This window comes from Pyrgilauda ruficollis, unplaced genomic scaffold, assembly GCF_017590135.1.
Source record: "Pyrgilauda ruficollis isolate IOZ18807 unplaced genomic scaffold, ASM1759013v1 scaffold1, whole genome shotgun sequence".
NCBI lineage: Eukaryota > Metazoa > Chordata > Aves > Passeriformes > Passeridae > Pyrgilauda > Pyrgilauda ruficollis.
The window spans coordinates 21,160,754-21,181,325 of record NW_024508100.1 but is presented as its reverse complement, the minus strand read 5'-3'; the positions used below and the strand labels follow the sequence as shown (position 1 = coordinate 21,181,325).

The 20,572-nt window shown below is 38.8% G+C and overlaps 1 protein-coding gene across 2 annotated transcripts; it reads right to left on the bottom strand.

Moving 5' to 3' along the window:
• Positions 1–15,667, bottom strand: OCIAD1 (OCIA domain containing 1). Of its 2 annotated transcripts, none has more exons than XM_041470021.1 (8): positions 15,563–15,667; positions 14,112–14,196; positions 10,627–10,680; positions 10,081–10,128; positions 7,042–7,171; positions 4,689–4,897; positions 3,271–3,420; positions 1–434 (listed from the first exon to the last, which is right to left on the bottom strand). In XM_041470021.1, the coding sequence occupies exons 1-8, from the start codon at positions 15,605–15,607 to the stop codon at positions 397–399; spliced, it is 759 nt and encodes a 252-aa protein (XP_041325955.1). In that variant the 5' UTR covers positions 15,608–15,667; the 3' UTR covers positions 1–396. The 2 variants fall into 2 exon arrangements, with proteins under 2 accessions (XP_041325955.1, XP_041326037.1); XM_041470103.1 differs by having other exon boundaries at positions 14,112–14,200; positions 15,563–15,597.
• Between the last annotated feature and the right edge of the window lie 4,905 nt (positions 15,668–20,572).

The following is a 20,572-nucleotide window of genomic DNA, read 5'->3' as shown; positions in this document are numbered from 1 at the left end:
TTGAGTTCTACAGGTAACTTTTAATGCAAGTCTTGAAAATTTGAGAAGATTCTGATATTGTTCCCTTCTCAATACATGGGACTGCATTTATTTACATGTATTTTTACCTTATGCTACGTGTTCATATCGCCAGTTGCCTTTCTCATTCTTAAACAACAGCACAAATGGTTTATAGGCATAACACCTCACAGTAGCCTTATTTTTCATTTATGCAAAATTTAAAAAAAATCAGCATAAATACATTTTTTTAATCTTCTGTAAAGTCAGGATTTTCTCCTCATTTATTAATAGTTGTGTCTGGCAGAGCACACCAAAGGTGCTGATACTCATGACTAATCTAGATGAAGTTCAAGTTAGCTGACAGGAGGTAATTTTCTTCAGTTCTTCATTTGACTCTTACTCATCCCAGGTATCTCCATATTTATTTACTTTAACTAAAGAAAACAAAAGAAAAAAACAAAAGTAGTCATGTGATAGTTTAACTGCTGAAGTTTATCACATACAGTGCCAAAAAGTATAATGAAGTGCACTGTCATCTGAAGTGGTGCGTGGGGAGAGAGTCAGTCACAGCACAACAGACATGTAATTAAAGCTACTTTTGAGTAAACGGGGAGAAGTTTGCTAATCATTTTACCTTAATGAATTAATATTCAATCAGGAGGCCTACTGTGCTAATTCCTGCTCTACAGAATTTGCAATTACTTTAAAACAAATACAACACGTGAATGAAACAAAGACAATTGGAGGAAACAGGCAAGGAATGTTACAATAAATAATGAGGCCACATAATCTGGTTACATGCACAGTTGGATGGATTGGGGATAGTTAAAAACACATTCAAAGACAAACAAACAGAAATCAGTAATCCCAACTAGGAAACTACCCAGCCATTATTATTTGGCAGCTTCCTTTAGCAAGGATTGAGTCAGAGGGGAAAAAGCCCAGGGTAGTGGTCGAACGGCTTTGTTCAGAAGTGTGCCACTGCAACTGAACAACAACTAGAAAGTGAAAACGGGCTCTCTTGAAAGTGAGCTGCAAAGTCCTCTGTAATTGACTGCCATCACTGAAAAGGTTAAGAATGGCTCCATTTGATCCAGTAGGAATGCTGACACTAGTCAGGCACCCCTTTATAAATTCACTTGCAAGTTAATTATTAAGCTCACTGTTTATTACTAACTCTGCAGCAGAACAAGTGGAATGGAGCAAAATGCCTGGTCCTTGTCTCTGTGAGCTACCAGCACACTGAGCAAAATGCCCTGACAAATCTCTTTGGAGTGACTGATGTCGCAGTGAGACACAATGAGAAACTCTCTCAAAGTATGATTTGATTTCCATTTCTATTAACCACGGCAGCTGAACAGGCTGCACTCATTCCCTGGAAAATGGGCCAGTCTAGATCACTATGCAGATGCACGTATTTGTGCCGCTTCAGGGAAGGGAGAAGGCACTGGCAGACGGAAGTTAGGGATTGCTTAAAGCTGGCTTGAACGTGGTTTGGTTTCCCTTCTGCCCTTGCAAGGAGGGCAGATATCACGGTCTTCTATTTGCTAGGGACTCAGAGATAAGAGGACGAACCAAGGGGTAGTGACTCAGAAAATATGAACAAGCACACAGCAAGTAACATGTTCAGTTTGACACAAGAAGCTAAACTGGATCTTAGCCCACAACATCAGTGTAATCCCTGAACTGCAGATTTAAATGTACTTGTATGTGCAAACCATTCCTGAATTTTTTCCCTTCCTCTTTTTTCCCTAAAAAGGTGAAGAGATACTTTAAAAAGTGTATTTACAAATCTCACACACTGCTCAGTTTCATTCTCAAAGTCCACACACAGCCTTCAAACACAGAAACCAGAAATATAATAGAAAGAATGCAATATGTGATCAACATTTTAAGAGGTCTTCTACATACCTCAGGTAACTAAAAATAAAGTAAGAAATACACATTCTCATTTCACAGCCACATTTGCCATGGAATATGGCAAGGTTTTCAGAATGCTGCTTAACATTTCTTTGTATGGTCCATGAGTGACATTTCTAGGCTTTCTACTTGTGGAGAAGTATCATGAAAAACAAACATTATGTAAATCCATGAAGTGTCAGCCAATGGAATTTAAAAGCAATCTGAAACCACAGCTTCAATAATTTTTTCATGCCCCATTTGGCACAGTCACATGATAAGAGAAAGCCTTTTATTCTCGAAATAACAGTTAAAAATCATTATACAAAAATGGTTTATAATTTTTCTTTCAAGACTGCAGATCTGTCCAAAGATAGATGATCTGCAGAATGTAATTCACAAGCATCAAAGAGACTGACACACTTAAGCAACACTGTTCCAGAGCTTAGTGTTACTGCTTCAGAGCTTTTTGCCTTACTACACTCCTCTATACTTATTTCCACCCATTATGACTAATAAGAGACAACAGCTGTTCCTAGAAGTCTTGTTGCAACATGGCTGACAAGACTGGGCAGTGCACACAAACCAAACAATTCAAGGTGACTAGTCCATCAGTGTGTTCAATGGTGAAACTTTCCTCTTGCTACAATTGTTTTTACAGATGCCACATTAAATTTAAAAAGTTATAGAGCAAGCAATTAGGAATTGCTTCTGTGTCTCCTTTTCAAAAAATTGAGTCAAAAAGTTGTCTGAATAGCATCTTGCTCTTCAGGACATTGCATTCTTATTTTGCTCTGTAGAATTTTTTTTTTCCACTGTGAAAACAAATCTCAATATTGCTGCCAAATACTGTTTCCTTCCTCTGGGTTTTAATGTAGAAAATGAACCTCTACAAACAATGCCTCTATAGAAATTCACTAATTCCACATGAAACTATTCATAAAAATAAATACCCTCCCCTTCAAACCATCAGCCATGTGCTCTATTTTGAGAGAACAATGCTATCTAAAACACAAGCCCCCCTCCCACAGCTCGTTGGTATAGCTCTGAGCTCAGAGAATTCTTTGTTGAAAGAGGTTGCTCAATACACTCAATGAAGCAAAACTTACGAGCTTTTCAGTCTGGCACCAAGCAATATGGCTAGAGAAAATGAATTACAATTTTCTATGGGATGATCAAAATTATAGAAAAAATAATTAATCTGAAACAGGAAACTACAAACCGTATGTATCCCATATGAGAATACCTGCAGATACACGAAATAGAAATTGCTTAAAAGGTGTGCAGAATTAAGCTTTTTGTTTACAACCATTTTTAACATTATGGCAAATGTCTGAATTTGGCAAGCATTTCTGTAAATCAGTATATTACCTTCCTTAGCTGGTTTTTCCTGTGGAAACTTGCTTGGAGTTTCTGCCTTTGGTGGTTGCATTACATCATATGTCTGTCTGTGTTTATTCCTTAATTCCTCATATGTGATGCCTTTTTTTTTACGACTTTCTTCTGGAACTGGAGCAGGTTCTGGAAACAAAACAAACAGAAAAATACTAAATATAACATCATACCAAAATCTGGCTTCTAGAATACCAGTTAATTATTGCTCAATCCCAAATTAAAAGGAGCATGACAGCTGCAATTCTAAATACAACAGTGAATGTATATGGCCTACAAGTAATCCATTCATTTTATCCTTTAAATTTTGTCAAACTTCTTTGAAACATGGGCTATACATTGAGATATATATGATTTCTGAAATCTAAGTGAAGCTCAAGGGTTTGCATTGGCTTTAAATTTTGCTTTCAAAGAATTAGGACAATATCTATAATATGATGCCTGATAAACATTTGATCCTTTTATCTGTATATATATTGCAGAACATCTTGGTTATATAATAAAGGTTTTACCAACTATTGATATTTGTGATGAAATGCAAAAACAATTTTCTTGACACGTTTATATCTGATACTTTCATATAATTATAACCAAGTTGCATGAAAGGGCTTTTTTAGTGAAATAAAACATTTTTCATAAGTAAGTTGAAAAAATCCAAACTAATTCAAAGTACAAAACCCTGTATTTGACAGTATCTTCCTCCTTTATGTACCAGAGACACCTGAATTCAGAATTCTGTGTTTTCCCTGCAATACCTGATATCAGTTCATATAGGAAGGAGGGGAACAGCTGCATCACAGTTGAAAACCATTTTAGTTTTCTGAGAAAATCAGACTGTTAGTGGATAGAACACAATATCCATTCAGTTCCCAGGAGACATAAATGTTTGTCACATTGTGAAATTTTTTTTTTAAAAGTTTCATGTCATGGAGTTACATCATTATCCAGTTACAGCCCCACAGATTGTGGAACTGCAATCACCTTGGAAGGGCCAGCAGGCAGTTGGTAGGCTGTGGTTTATTCAGTACAATGAAGGGATGGCATATTCCCCTTTCCTTCAGTCAAAGAGAACTTTCAGTTGGGCTGAGAGTTTTTTGCAGGTTTAGTTCCACAACATATTGCACCTTGTAAGTTAATTCAGGATCTTTATTTGCAATTAAAGCAATTTTCAGCTAGAAAACCCTGAATCTAGTTTACCGTTAGAACACAAAATAAAATTTATATTCATCTTCTGTATAACAACAATTCTTGCAATTCTTTCACAGCTCTTCCATTCAAAACCACTATATTGTGCCATGTGTGTTTGCATAGGGTGAGAACATATAGCTTAGCAAGAGCAGTATCTAAAAGAAAGGCAAGAGTCCTTGCAGTACAAAGTGTTAAACACTAAGACTCACCTTGAACAGTGTAATCAGTAATTCCTGTAGGTGAAGATTCATTCAGAGAAGCACTGAATGGAATGGGCTCATAACTTGAGAGGGCTCTATCTGTTGAGCTGTAATCATCTGAATAGCTAGAAGAAGGTGGGAATTCAGCTCTTGGAGAAGATGACTCAGTAAATGACTGAGAAGGTACGTCTGAAAATTCAGATTTACGACTGGAACGACTGGAAAAGAATAGAACTAAATATTAAATAGGAAAATACTGAAGTTAAAATGGAACTGTAAGAGCAACAATACATGCAATTCAAGAAAATGTTCTTTCATTTTAAATAGTTTCATATCCAACTAAATCATCATCTTAAAAAATTTTTGGGATGTTTTGGGTGTTTTCTTTACATTGCAAAAATTTCTGTAGTCCCTTCCCCATATAATCTTAGCTCATACCTCCAGAACAGGAGAGAAAAGAGACAATACATATTGCACTTTAAAATAACTGAAGTTACAATCCTTTTTCTCAAGGAATCTTCAGATAAAAACACCCCCCATCAGACACAAATAGCACACGGTGTGCCCACGTAACTAGTGACAGTCTGAACTACAGTGAATTTTAAAAGCCTTTTAGGAAGAATTTGATACTTAAAACCCTTCATCATTAGAAGGTGCTGTAATTGATCAGGACTGAAGAACAGAAGGAGAACAAACAGCTATCTTAGGAAAATTAGATTATGAAAATTAATCAAGTTGCTGAATTCTGTAAAAATATTAATGAATTTTCTTTTGAGAGAGAAGGGTAATAGCATATAAAGAATATTCTGGAAATTGGTGTCAGATATTTTAAAGTGTTCACTATATTCCTAGAATAGCTTGCAAGCCACTACATAACATGTCCCTCTATCAGGAATGCCACCACTAGAATATCTCTAGAGTATTTATTAATTTTTTACTTTTAATTTTTGCTCAGCTGTACTTTTAGTTTCCTAAGAAAAGCATCTGCAATTAGTCTCCATCTCATTATGATAATAAACATACAGAACAAAGACACTTTATTGCCTCAATTATGTTTTTAAAATACATGCAAGCACAGCTTTAAAAAAACTACCTAATCTTTTACCTCCCCACGAGTTTTTAACTGCAAGTCTCAAATTACCAAAATACATCAATTAGTAGACATACAATGCTCATGAAGATGTAATGATTTCTGTTGCTGGGTTAAAAGGGCTAGCATATATGGATAATAATGCAATTGAAATGAATTTAAATTATTTATTCAACCAAGGAAAAGGAATTTATCACTTAAGAAATAAAACTTTACAGATACAAATGGGCCATTAACAGTAGAAGGAATTTATTGGTGTGGCAGATGATAGTAGTTAAACAAGTTCTCATGTAAACACAATTAATGAGCATGGCAAATTCATATTAGAAAACTGGAGGGGGGTGAAGGGACAAGTCCAAATCCCATTCAGCTGACTCTATACAGTAGGTTAATGAAGTGGTAATGCCTGAAATTGTATGATGTCATAAAAACATAAACATTTCAGAATAAAGGTAAATCTTGCAGACAAAATAAAAACTGTTGTAAATCTGAATTTATGGTGTAATTAAGAATTTAAGCAAATCCTTCATAAACATTTAACAAATGTCAGCACATACACAGGAGGACTACTACTCACTATCCAAACACTATCCTCCCAGTTTTGAATCAAGGGTTTAAGTGACATATTCTGAAAGCAGCTTGCAATTAAAAACAGTTGAAGTAGAAAACATTCTGGAAGAAAACAGGAAATAGTTTTAAGAACCTGATGAGTTTCTCATATGTACAGCATAATGCTGTTACAGATGTAAAGGATTTAAACAAACAGCAGTAAGTTTGACCACCATGCTTCTTCCTGCACTGATATTGTTTACTAAGCTCTTTCCTTTGATAAACACTGAAATCATTTCCACCCTTTTCCTCCTTCAATCAAACTAAACTATGGGAAAAACTTCCAGAATGTAACACTATTTTATTTCAGTTAATTTAGTTTACTTCTATACTAAGGAGGCAACTTGTGCTGTCACACTTCTCTAAGTAAATTCCATGGGAAACACTCTCAATTTTACAAGGAATGGTTTGCTAAGCAAAATATTTATTTTTCTACTCCTCAAAGTGATCAGTTGTATGTAAAGAGCTCAAAATACATATTTTATAGCTTGCCAACTGATACAAATAGAGATTTCTGAAAGTGCTAGATATCAGGTAATGGGGAATGAGGGAAGATGCAGCTCTGAAGGTCTTGGAAAGCTGTAAAAGCAGTATTGATCTGTTAGTGTTTAAAATACCTTATTCAGAATATGCTTTAAATTTCAAAGATACTTAAATTCTTACTTAGGTGAACTATGTCTCTGAGCTTGTCGTAGAACATCTCCTATTGGGGAATCCTTCAGTTTCTTAAATTTCTCGCTACAGATTGGCAAGTAGGATATCTTTCCAGCCAGGTATCCACACATTCCAGCAACTTTTTAAAAAGAAAAAAAGATGGGTTTATATGCTGTACTGTAATATCCAACATTGTTTTAAAATAATAATTTCAAATAAATAATGTAGTATCTTGCATAAAAGCAATAAAACCCAAAAACATGCAGTAATTATCTCTGCTTCTTCTGCAGACAAAGGGTACTAAAACCAAATGCAACAGCTGAACAGAGACACAAAGCAATGATTTAGACATGGTGTGAGCATCAGATGATTTCAGGTAGTACTCGGTGAATGAAAGGTGGCAAAAAACATTAATTGCATTGTTTTTTCCCAAGATCCAGAAATCACAACTATTAAAGATGATAAACCAATCAGAAATAAACACAGGCAGTAAACTCTGCTAATTTAATCCATCAGAACAGTCAGATTCTGAAAAGGCTTTACCACTATGAAGAGAAGTCTAAATCAACTTAGCACTAAGCTCATTTTCTGTAAAGGATTCTGTGATTTGGCTGCCAGGGGGCAAACAACTGAATTAGCTGAACCCTTGTAATCACTAGGCAAATGGTTTCAATTTAGTGCATGAGCTACCTCCACCTGCTGCAAAGGACATAAGAATAATTTACCATGATATCTCTTTCTGGGCTTAAAACTTATGATTTCCATCAACTGGCTGCTTTAAGTTTTATGAGTGGGTCAATGGTGTATGAAGGATTCCGTGGGAATTAACAGTTTTCTTGTTAACTCTGTAGGAGAAAATGACTAGACCCTTCTTTCATGTGCAATGAGTATTTCCTAAATATAAAGACTAAGACTCTCGATTATCTTTAAGTCAGGAAAGAGTTAATTATCAGTAATGTTAATCCTCTGCAATTCTCAGCTGTAGATTACATTGCCTGGGAATCAATATAAAGGGGATTTTACCCTAGCCTGCTGTACTGATACTGCAATTTTGATTCCTGTTCTAATGTCTTACTTTCAAAAGAAGGGTAAAAGTGCTGTTCCAAGGGAATAGAGAAGAACAGAACAACTACGAGTGATGTTTACAAATGAGGAATGTAAGGGTTTAGCGGTTTAACAGGTTAAGAAAACCCAAACACCTCATATACAATAAATATGTGCAAAGAGAAAAATTACAAGCCCTTAGATTGGCCTAAGAAGAATTCAAACAAAATATTTAGCAAAATAAAACTTAACACAAAAGCTGATTACTCTTTTGCATAAATTACGAAGAGAAAGTCTCTTTTTCTTGAGGCCTTCTAGTAAAGAAAAGGGGAAGTATCTCTCTGGAAGATGTTTCACTCAAAGTAATTATTGGCCAAAGTATTTAGTTTATTTTACTAGAGAACTAAGAGCCAGATGATCCACATTTTTCAAGTTAGCACAGTAAATTAGGTATTGTTCTTTGTGTCTACATTCACTGTGACAAGATCTTAGAGAAGCTGATTAGATATGGCCAGGTCCCACTGCAGACTAACATGAAGTACACAGAGGCATTGGAATCTTCCCCTCCTTCCCCTGCTGTGGGGTGGAGGTCCCCTTCTCCCCACAGCAGGACCAACGGCTCCCTGCTGTGTTGAAGGGGATGCTGTCAATGTAGTGAATCAGTCATGGCTAATTAGAAGTTTCAGTAAATTGTCGAGAGTACCTAGAAAACTACTAAGAAAAGTACAGTAACTCCTACAGGCAGAACATCCTGGCCAGCCCAGCTGCACCTTATTTCCCCCCCTGATTTCAATAAATTAGTTCTATTAAATAAGAAGAATGTGGCCCTTATGTGTAGGAGTGATTGGGGAAATAGCAGTTCCATTATTTATTAGAAATGTTTGTGTTATACCATTGTTTGGTGTTCAAAGAAAGTAACCAGGATTTAGCATAAACAACTGGAGCCCTAGCCTCTCACATTCATTTATCTGCTTAAACAACACTTCCTTGACCACAAATCGTGGGGTTTACCCTCTTCCCACTGAAGTAAACTGGCTGTATCTGCACAGATTGGCAAGATGGCAACTTCCTGTTTTACTGTCCTGTATTACATTGAAAAGGTTAATTTATTAAGTTAATAATTTATTTTTGCTTATACTTCATCCAAAAATCATTCACATGAAATTGCTTTTTTCCTACAATTGTACATACATAATGTCCAGGAAAAAAACCATAATTAAAATAGCCTGAATGGGACACGTGAGATACATGAATAAAGACCTTCAAATTCGGAAGGGAGGGGTGGGTGTATTCTGGCAATGTAATTGAAAGTAAGATTGCACAGTATCTATTTACAACGTTTTTATCTTAAATGATTATGTTACATTTATCAAGCAATTTTATACAAACCTTATAAACAAAAGTTGTCCAAAATGTGCAGTACAAATTCAGACAGTGAATAAATCACTGAATCATAAAATGGCTTGGGTTGCAAAGGGACCTTAAAGATCATCTAGTTCCAACCCTACTGCCAATAGCAGGGACACCCCTCACTAAACCTGGCTGTTCAGGGCCTCAGCCAACCTGCCCTCGAACGCTTCCAGGAATGAGGCATCCACAACTACTCTGGGCAACCTGTCCAGTGTCTCACCACGCTCAGTAAAGGATTTCTTTCTGACATCTCATCTAATGTCTCCTCTTCTAGTTTAAAACCATTGGTCACACTGGGCATTAGGAAAGGGCTCTTCACTGAGAGGGTTGTCAGGCACAGGCTCCCCGGAGAAGCAGACACAGCACCAAGCCTGTTAGGGCTCGAGGAGCATCTAGAAAACACCCTCAGTCACATGGTGTAATTTTAGGTTGTTCTGTCAGGAGCAGGGACGCTGGACTCTGCTCCTTATGAGTCCCTGCCAACTTGAGTCACAGTGAATTAGCCAGCCAGCGCCAGGGGAATTACATCTGCATAACAGAGTCCTGAACATACAGCATGAATAGAAGCTGAATTTATAAGCAGCTTTTACTTACATGCAACTTTAATAAAAGAGCCAAATCTTGAGGTATCTCTTAGAACACCTGAAAATGAGGATGAAATCAGATATTAAGGTAAGATATATGATATTACATAAGATATATGCAATCAGATATCAAGAATTAACTTGAAAAACCTCAGCTGCAGTTTTGTTTGTAGAAGCAGATTACTCTTTTACACTTCACATTACAGAAAATTTAAAAAAACCCCTAATATATTAATTCTCCATAAAATTTAAAACATCTAGGAATTCTCTCTTTAATAATATTTAATTACAGGGTTATTAACACACTGAGAGCATACTGTTTCACAATCAGTGCAAGATACTGCACTTCTCACACAACATAAAACACATATGAACTTGATTGTAAGTTCAGCTCCTTTTTTATGTTGAGGAACTGCAAATCATGTAGCTGCAGAGTCTGAATTTCTTTTATTTACAAGTAGATTGGACATTATATTATCATAATAACTTTCCTAATAGCAGAAAGATATTTCAACTGAGCAAACTGAAATGAAACTGAAGTATTTTTATACTTTACCTTTTCTAATCAAGAAACTAGTACCGAGCATGCTCACTGCGGCCAAAGGAAAAGCTGTGAAGAAGAAAAAAAAACTGCTTAAAATACAATTTTCAACATCTTCAATCACATTTAACAAATATGCAATAAAATGAGAGTTGCTATGCCTTCCAAATCTCATTTGTATAATATAAGGGTATATATATACAAACTGTATATAAATTATCAAACATTGTCAATTCCAGTTTTTAAGACCTACTACAAATTATGTTGTACAAGTTAACGAGTCATCCTGCCTTCATTATACTTCATGCTTCCTAAAATAGAAAAGCCAGTGTCAGATGGAATAAAGCTCTCCAGACAAGACTCCAGGTCTAGCTACAACTGCTACAGCATCAAGGTGCAGAACTTTAAGCTAGAGAGGCATACACAGCTCTTCACAAAAGGAGGAAGTTATATACAGGCCAGTGTTTCTTAAAACCGTTGATAATCTAAACTCTTGATGTTTTAACATAAGAATTCTGGAAAAAGTTTAACTCTTATAGAGCTATAAATCAGACTGATTAAAATTAGGTAAGGTTTGATTCACGAGCAAATTAAAAAACAAGGCAGCAGCTTTTCCTGTAGCTTACAGATCAAATTATACAGCCTGGGGTTAGGGTCAGGAATGCAGAGAAAACAACATTCTGGAAGACCATCACTGCCTACCACAAACAGCCTAACAGTTCATGTTAATTTTTATTATATTGAAAGACTTCATTCGGTAAGAAGCATTTGGAGATCGCAAAAAACAAAATAAATGCTTCTTTCAAGCAGTGATGATTACTTTATCAGGAAGATTAGTGTTCAACTATTCATAAAGACCACCACCACTGCACAAGATACAGGGACAATGAAGTAACAAAAACGACAGAAGGCTAAAGTTACTTACATTAAAGATTTAGACATGCCATAAAGAAACTTAATTTCATACAAGTCTGAAAATGTAGATGTTAGAAAAAGACTCCATGACTTCCAGGACAGAAATTTTTGCACCAGCACTAGATGGTTGAAGTGTTTTGATGCACACAATTTGCTAATTAAGTTCATATTTGAAGACAAATTGTATTTCTGGAGACCAAAATATTAAAGAATACTTTGTAAATTAACATCTAATTCCCTCAAAAATTCTGACATGTCTAAACAAGGTAAGTAGTCCAACCAGCATCTATCTCAGGGTAAATGCAACTGGATGTCATTTTTAAGAAGAAATATTGGCTCCTTCGTTCAAAGCAAGATTATAGCAAAACTTCAGAATAGAAATAAAACCTTCCATGCTATTAGATATTAAAAATCTGACGCTTTTAGAGATTCCAGACCTAGATTTTCAGAAATTTACTGTCCTAGATTTTCTGAGATATAAAATGACAGCAGATTTGAAACTAAATTGTAAAAGAAAACCAAAAGCAAATAAAGCCAACAACAACAAAACAAAAACAAACAAACCCCTCCAACAAAACAAGGTGGGGGGAGGGAGGGTGTGAAAAAAATTACCATTCAAAAATTATGACAGAAGAGTTCTGTCTAACCCTTAGAAGTTTGAAATTATTTATAGACCTAACAGAAACATTCCAGATATCAAAACCAGGCTATACTGCTATGTGAGCATACAAGTGATCTGAAATAGTAGCTAATTTTTTTTTTAAAAATAGCTAAATGAAAATTTGATTAATATCTAAAAATCAATATGAATTATTCAACTGTAGGAAAAAAAACAAAAACAACCAAACAAACAACAAAACCAACTTAATAAATCAGAAACAATCAATACTATGGGCAAAGAGCACTTTTTCTACTTCAGGAACAAAATAAATCTAGGGAAAATAATGGAAGGCTGATATATCAATAGCACATAAGGATGGTAATATAATGTACCCAAGTAAAAATTGTTTGATGGGGAAAAAGTTGTATTGGTATGATTTGATTTTGTTAGCATGATTTTAGTTAGAATTTTAAAGAGTGTAAGAATTTATACAATAGTGTGATTACAAACTAGTAACTCCAGTGAAGCACATATTAAACTGAATTGTGAAATGATTAGTGGCAGAAGCTGTCAAGAGAAACTATGACAAAACAGATGGTTTGTAAGAATGAGTAAAATTTGCTACAGCTTGAAATGTGAATAAACAAACTGAAAATACACAAATTTATAGTAACCTCCATGAATAACAAAAGCTGACACAATACAAAGTGAGGATTTCAGGGCAGTCACACAAGCACCCTCTTGCAAAGGGGAGTTCAAGAAATTTGTATTTAATACAGTGAATACAAGAGTGTATGTGTATGCAGGACAGGGAAACAAAGACAGGAGACCTAGAAACAGTGATGGACTTTAGGCTCTCCCAGCAAGATAACAGCACAGTACACAACCCCTGGAAAAAAAAAAAATCTGTTACTGTTGTAGCTCCCTAAAAAGAAATGACTCAAGAAACTGACTTAGGGCTCTAAAGAAACATGTTGTTTCTTTAGTGACTATATAAAGATGCACAGGGCAATGAGCTGCGTTGCCAAGCAGCAGAACAGCTCAGAAACAAACAATTCTCTCTCCTCTTTGTCTTCCAGAAGAGAGATTATCAATAAACCATAACCATCATTGTACCACTAATGGACCTGCCTCTTTCACTTACAAAATTATACAGTAAATGTACGTTTTAGCAAATATGCTGAAGATTTCCAAGTATTTGTGTAAAAGTGGATGAGGAGAATGCCAAACCAGTGGAGAAAGACAAAACAGAACTTTGAATCATTAATTCAAAATCACAATGCCTTAGGAGCTGTCCCTGAAAGTACTGGCTTTCATGAGAAATCAGAGCCCCAGTGTGCTAAAATTAGCAAATCAGCTGCTAAATTCTTCATCTGTCCTGGTTTTTGCTGAGCCACTTATCAGCATCAGTAACCTACTAGTGTGTGATATAACAGCAGGTAACAATCTCATCAGAAGGCCTGTTCAAACCGCATGACCAGGTGTACAAAAATCAAGCATGGCTTGAACCTTAGCGTACAGAAACCACGCAGAGACACAGCAATTTTCTCCAAAAGTTGAACAGAGTGACTACTTATATACTGTTCTCTTCAAAAGTCTCTATAGGTTATAAGTTAAACTATTTTATTCTTTCATGTCAAAGATAACAATAAAAACTGAAAATAAAAATCCAGTAATATAAACAAGACTCATTAATTAGATCTATTTTCAGACTTTTAATAACCACATTAACTTAAAATATGAAGAGATCTTTTTATAAGGCATGCAACTTAGAAATTATGTTGCACCTTTCTTTATGAAACTGCTGCAAACTCTTAGTAAATACTACATGGATCAGCATTTGCTGGGACACAATTATAGTATGTGTGAAGCTCGTTAATGCTCTGTTGTGCTATATTGAACCAGGCCCTCTCTAATGCCTCAGGCAACAGCAAAAGCTAAGGGTGGAAGGAAAGCAACCAAGTTACCAGCAAAGTGAACTTACCTCTATATCGAAAACTCTCTTCAGCACATTCCTTGAGGAGTCTTCTTTCCTCCTCTGTTGGAACATAAGGCTTTGGTACTTCCCTCTTTCATTAAGGAAATAAATTAGAAAAGAATGGACAAAACAGTTTGGGGGCATTTCTCAATCAAAAAACTTAATGTCTAACTTTCACACCTTGTAGTTTCTACACTTTCACCCAGTTATACTTAAGAAACCAGTGCCTTTTGTCCATAAATGTCACATGAAATATATAATTTTAAAAAGTCCAGTGCTTCTAAAAAAATTACATGAGAGAGCAGGAAATACTTTGTGCATAGGCAGATCCCAACTCAGCTCAGTCCTTTTACTTCAGAAAAGCCTGCTTTGGTCCCTGCAACCAGCCTTCCAAATAGCTGACATCTGACAGATCATTAAGTGCCTTTTTGAAGTACTTCTCCGGGTTTCAAAGACAGCAAGGTGTATTGTTGGTTCATACAGATGTAACTCAGCAAGAGCTGACCAGCTGTTTCGCCAGCATGAGAGTTTTGTGCAGAGGCGCTGACCCTGTCCTGCCGTGAGTGCTGTGCCGTCAGGAGAAGCACAGTGGTGAGAAGGCCCTCGGCGCCAGGGGAACAGAGAATCACAGAATCAGCTGGCCTGGAAAAGACTTCTGAGGTCATCTAGGACTGAACACCACTTTGTCAACCGGATAGTGGCACTAAGTGCTATGTCCAGTCTTTCCTTTAACATCACTAGGGACGGTGACTCCAGAACCTCCCTGAGCAGTCCATTCCAATATCTAATGACCATTCCTGTGAAGAAATTCCATCTAATGTCTAATCTACACCTCCCCTGGTGCAGCTTAATACTATGCTCTCTTGTCCTATCGCTGGTTGCCCGGGAGAAGAGGCCGATCCCCACCTGGTTACAACCTCCTTTCAGCCAGTTGTAGACAGCGATAAGGTCTCCCTGAGCCTCCTTTTCTCCAGGATAAACAACCCCAGCTCCCACAGCCACTCCTCATAAGACTTGTACTCCAGACCCCTCACGAGCTTCGCTGCCTTTCTCTGGACACGCTCCAGCACTTCGGTGCCCTTCCTGAACTGAGTGGCCCAAATCTGAATGCAGTACTTGAGGTGCGGCCTCACCAGTGCCGAGCAGAGGGGATGGTGACTTCCCTGGACCTGCAGGCCACACTACTCCTGACACAGGCCAAGATGCCACAGGTACCTGAGCACATCGCTGGCTCACGGTCAGACATGAACACCTCCTTACCTCCTGCCAGGACCCCCCGCCCGGCCCCCGAGAGGCCTCAAGGGCACCGACCCCGCGTGGAGCTCAGGGCAGGGGCAGCAGAGCGGCTGTCAGGAATCCCCTTTCCCGGGCCCGAGCCCGCCGCCTGGCCCTCCGCCTCGCCGCCCCCAGCCCCGCCAGGTTTCCCCGCGGCAGCGACGCCGAGCCAGCGCAGTTACCTGGGCCGCGTCGCCGCCGGGGCCGGGGCCCTGCCCGGCCTCCATGGCCGCCGTGACCCGGAACTGCGCGCGGCGCACGCAGGGCACGGTGTGCGTGCGCGCAGGCGCCAGTCCCGCGGGGCGGGCTCGGCTCGGGCGCGCTGCCTGCGCTGGGGACGGGCCGTGCCCTCATGAAGGGCAGCGGAAAGCTTCTGCCTGTCCCTGCCCAGCTCCTGCTGGAGGTACGGTACCCACAGGGCTGTTAACCGCTTGATAAAGATGCGTAGCCAGAATTTCCTAAAAGGAGAGGATCCCTGTTGCCTAAAATAAGGGTTTTGACTAAGCAAGGGTCTGCTGGGCAACTCTTGAGCTCGAAAGTGGTATAAATTTGGTTGTTAGGATTGTCTTGGAGTGGAAGACTACGAAGTTGTGTGCTTGATTCTAGCTAATGCCGTGGAAATGGCAGCTTCAGTGGGTGCTTGCAGTTTTTGAGAAATCAGGAGAAGTTGAAGGAAAAAAAAAATGTTTTGATATTGCAATGTATGCCTTGGCATTTTCTAGTAAACAAGCAGTACTATAGCTTGAGCTCACCATATGCTGATATGCCCGTACTTGTGTGGAATGTACCACTCCCTTTAAGCCTTTCCTAGAGCAAGCTGTTGTCTCTTTACCCTGGAATTTGGCTCAAATTGCTGCTCTCTGATGGTGTACAAAAAGGGTCCCTGCCTGAAGATAGGAGAAGGAAGGTTTTTGAGATTGAAGGTCTGAAATTGGTAGAGAACTACAAAAGGAACACTGTGAACATGTGAAGGGCCTAGGGCAAATGGACTAATGAAAACTATAGAGGAGATTGGATTCTTGAAACAAGACAGGTGGATAGAACCAGAAACTATGTGTAGTGGGGTTCTTTTATTTGTACCTCTCATCATACAATAAATACATTTCCAATTTACATGAGATTGGAAGTAATTGGTGTTATCAGGCAATCTTTATTTCTGCTTGTCACCTCGGCCCATGCTAATGAAACATACTCCAAAACACAGCCATCCATGATGCACATTATTAGTTGGAAGGCAAAAGATTTTTTGCGCCCATCAGCTCAAGACAATTTTGTTTATGGGGCTATAGCACATTCATTAAGACAACTTATTTCATGTTTTTCCACTTATCTTTCAGTACATTCTATGCAAAGAATACAATGGGTTCTTAAATATTTAACTTTTGTGGGGTAACACATGCTTATGAATTGCACCTCCTCTAAACATGGAGCTTCAGTGGGGAGGAAATCAGTCTCCTTCATTGTAGAAAATAATGACTGAGCTGCTGTTTTGCTTCTCTATTGTAAAATTAATAGTTATCCATTCAGTTTTCTCACTTCACTGTCTTCAAGTCTCTCAGATTTCTAATGGGGAAAAAAATTAAAATAATGCAGCAAACTGGTGAGTTTACCATCCCTCCAAAAATCTTTCCTAGTACAGCCTGCTTGTGAGACACTTAAAGGTTTCACCTGGCTACATACATCCATTTGTTGGCTTAGAGCTTCAGTTGCAGGGCCATATGAAGCATGGATGGTAGAGCATATCTACATCCTTGACACTTCATTCTCGGTACTCAGGACTGGTTTTTGGAGTTCATTCATTGAAAGAAATGTTAACAAGGACACCCTTTCTGACCCTCTGGTCTTTTTTACGACTTCCTTTATAATCATGCTATCTTTCATGCAACTATGAGAACTTACACAATTGATGATTGCATCACCAAGTCCTTCTGATAAACATAAAATGTTGTTCTCTTGCAAAGTTTAAGGCTAGATATTTCACCCTTTTCTTGAATACTATTTTCTTTACTTTCTGCTTTAACAGGTGCCATTATGCAATATGCCCATGTTTGTTTATAAATCTATGCTCTAGAGTAGTTCTTAAAAGAAAAACTCCCAGGGATCTTGAACTGTTTGTTTTAACAACAGGCACAATGGTGGTTTGACACTTCAGTAGCTGTTTTATAATTGCTGTTCTGTGTTGTTTTAAACATAAAAATAATAGATTATTTTTAATAGCATAAAGTAAAATATTTTTGGGCCACTTTAGGAGTCAAAATTATTTTTACAAGTATTAAAACTCACGTGTCTATGGCTCTAAACTTTTTATATTTTATGACTTAGTATCATGTAAGAATGAAGACTATATTTGAGATTCAAAATACTATAACAAAAAAACTTGATAGTTAACCTTTAGAAATTGGAACTTATTTCGTGTGAAGGAGATGCCTCGAAAGAAAAATGAAAACTTTCAAATGATGAGATTCTTTTAAAACGAACTGATTACTTAGGTTAACAAGTTGGAAGGTGTGAAAGTCACATGGTTTCTAATTGCAGTACTTTGCAAAGCAAAGTGGTGAATATTCAGAACTCTTGAAGGTGGATCTCAAAGAATTATTAGGGTGGGCTCTGTGCAGTCTGTCAAGTAGTTTAAAAGTTTGTTTCTGATGAGTTTTTTTCATGCCCTTGTTAACGGTCAGTGACAGGTTTTATACAATTCCACTGCAAAACACAGGTGGCCTAACAAATAAGTTTTACAATACTGTATGAGACATAACTAAAACTATCAGATATATGAAAGAGTGGGAGTAAACACTGATCTGGTAAGGAAAGTCTCCAAAGCAAGTACTGGAAGCGTATGTGCTCAAGTACAAAGAACAATGTGAATGGTGATTCTATTTTTTCTTCTGGTTTTTGCTTGGTGCTCTGGACAACACAGTAAAAAAATGCAACAGTTGAGAGGTTCTGGTGGCTGCCAAGAGTTAACAGGACTGTATTTGGGAAAATCTCTGATGAGGAAATAACTGTGCCTCATACAAAAAAAAAAAAAAAAAAAAAAAAAAAAAAGAGCATTGTTGTAACTACTACAACTGGTGGCAAACAAAGAATCAGTTATTTGCCTGAAGCATTATAGCACATCAGCAAGAACCAAGAGTGGGTGTCTTTGAGGAGCTGATAGTCAAAGCCTCAATTGGTAAGGACTTTACCCACACAGATAATGATTGCCATTAACATTAACTGGTACTGTAATGTATTTTGAAAATTACTTTACATGTTAACTAATCCTTAGAGCTATTTTGTAAAGCTGGCAGGTAAAGGAGCATTTGGGTCTGAAAGTGTTTGTGAAGTTCAGGTGCTCAGGTTTAAATACCAGTGATCTGATTTTCATTGGTGGTGAGGTTCTGCTGCTCTTGTCTCACTTACCTGCATTTATTGTGGAGATTCACTGAGCCCCTAACTCAGAATAGCTTCAAAATCAGAAGCAACCTGTGACATACTTTGCTTCAGTCAATTGTCTAAAATGATGCACAACACCAGCAGCAATGAATCCTGTTTGTCATGTTAGGCGCTCTATCACCCACGTTTGGACTGTGGTACAATTGTTAAAGTACAGTAACAAGTACTGTATTTTAATGCCACAAAATTCTTAAAGCTACAGGGAAGAGTTAACCTCAGCTACCAGGATACCTTTATTTTTTTCCTCTCCTGCTTTCTTTGCCTACTGGTTTCTGCAAGTTGATGTACATTATGTGTCTTAAGGGTATGCAGCACATGGACATAAATAGTCGAATATGGAGGGGCTTTTACAGCAATAAACTATAATCATACAAAGTGTGGTACAGAACCTTGAACTTCTAATAGAATTTTTTACAACTGTTGTGCTGGTGCGTTTGTTCTTTGTACTTTTCACTCAGTTCCGGTTTTCTTGGAAATGCTTGTTACAATACAGTACTTGCATGACAGGCTTATGTTTAACAGTGGGAGAATGTTAACTGCAGGATTCTTTCTAATACTGTTTTGCAAATCTTGTGTTATTTTATCACACTTTACATATATTTTTTTCTTTCCCCCCACCCCATTTTTCTTTAAAGCCTCGAAGCTTTGAGGCACTTTAACAGAAAATGTAGTTACTTTTTAACCAGTTAAAATGTTAATGTTGGTACTGTTTCTGCTAACGTTGGCTCCCAGATCTTTGCATTGTATAGAAATACATTGTTACTTCCACCCACCAGACTTGTTGTATTAGTGAAATCCTGGCTAGTCCCAGCAGCGGCTCAGTTTTCTGAGGATGATGTTGTGAATTATCTTATTACTCCGCCTCGCTGCCAGTGCATTGCGATAAACCTTGCAGCTTGGCGCCTGCGGGAACTACATTAAATCAAAGCGAACATCCAATGGCTAGAGCAGTCCAAGTGCTTTATATGCCAAGAAGGGGTGGCGGCAGCTTGCCCTGCCCCGCAGGCTTCCCGGGAGCCAGGCTGCTTCTGCGGGGGAAGCCGGCGGTTCGCGTTGGTAGAACAACGCGAGTAATTCCTCGCAAAAAAAAAAAAAAAAAAAAAAAAAAAAAAGGCAGTATCTCAGCATTTGTGCAGCTGGCCGAGACACAAATATTTGCCCTTATTCGCTGGGGGGAAGGGCGGGTTTTCCGACCGCTTCCTACGGGCGAAAGGAGCGCCCTGATGGCATGAGCACGGTGCGGCGGGACCTCTGCGGGGCCTCATGGCCTCAGTAGCCAGGACACTTCCTTGATGTTTCCCAGCGACGCTGCTGCGTGCCCAGAAAGCCGTTTGATTCCCGGCTACCTTGATGATACCGGCCTTCTTGATGGCAGCGATCGGTCCTGCTCTCTCTGGGGGCGCGGAGGCATCCTGAGGCCGCCCTGCTCGCCGGGTTGGCCCGGTGCGGGGCTGCGCGGAGCCGCCGGGGCACTGCCCGGGCGGGAGGCGAGCGGCGCCCGGAGCGCTCCGGGGGCGGGACCGGCCGCCGCCCCGGCCTATCACAGCCGCGGGAAGCGGGGGAGGGGGGGCACCGCCAATCGGAGCCCGGCTCGCCCCTCGCCGCCGCGCGGTTGGCCGAAGTGTGGAGGGTGGTGCCTCGAGGGCGGGCCGGACGCTCGGGAGCCAACGGGGAGGGAGCGCGGGGGCGCGGCCTTGTGAGTGCTGCGCGCCTGCCCCAGTGAGCGCCGGGGCCGGGCGGGGCCGCGCGTGCCAATG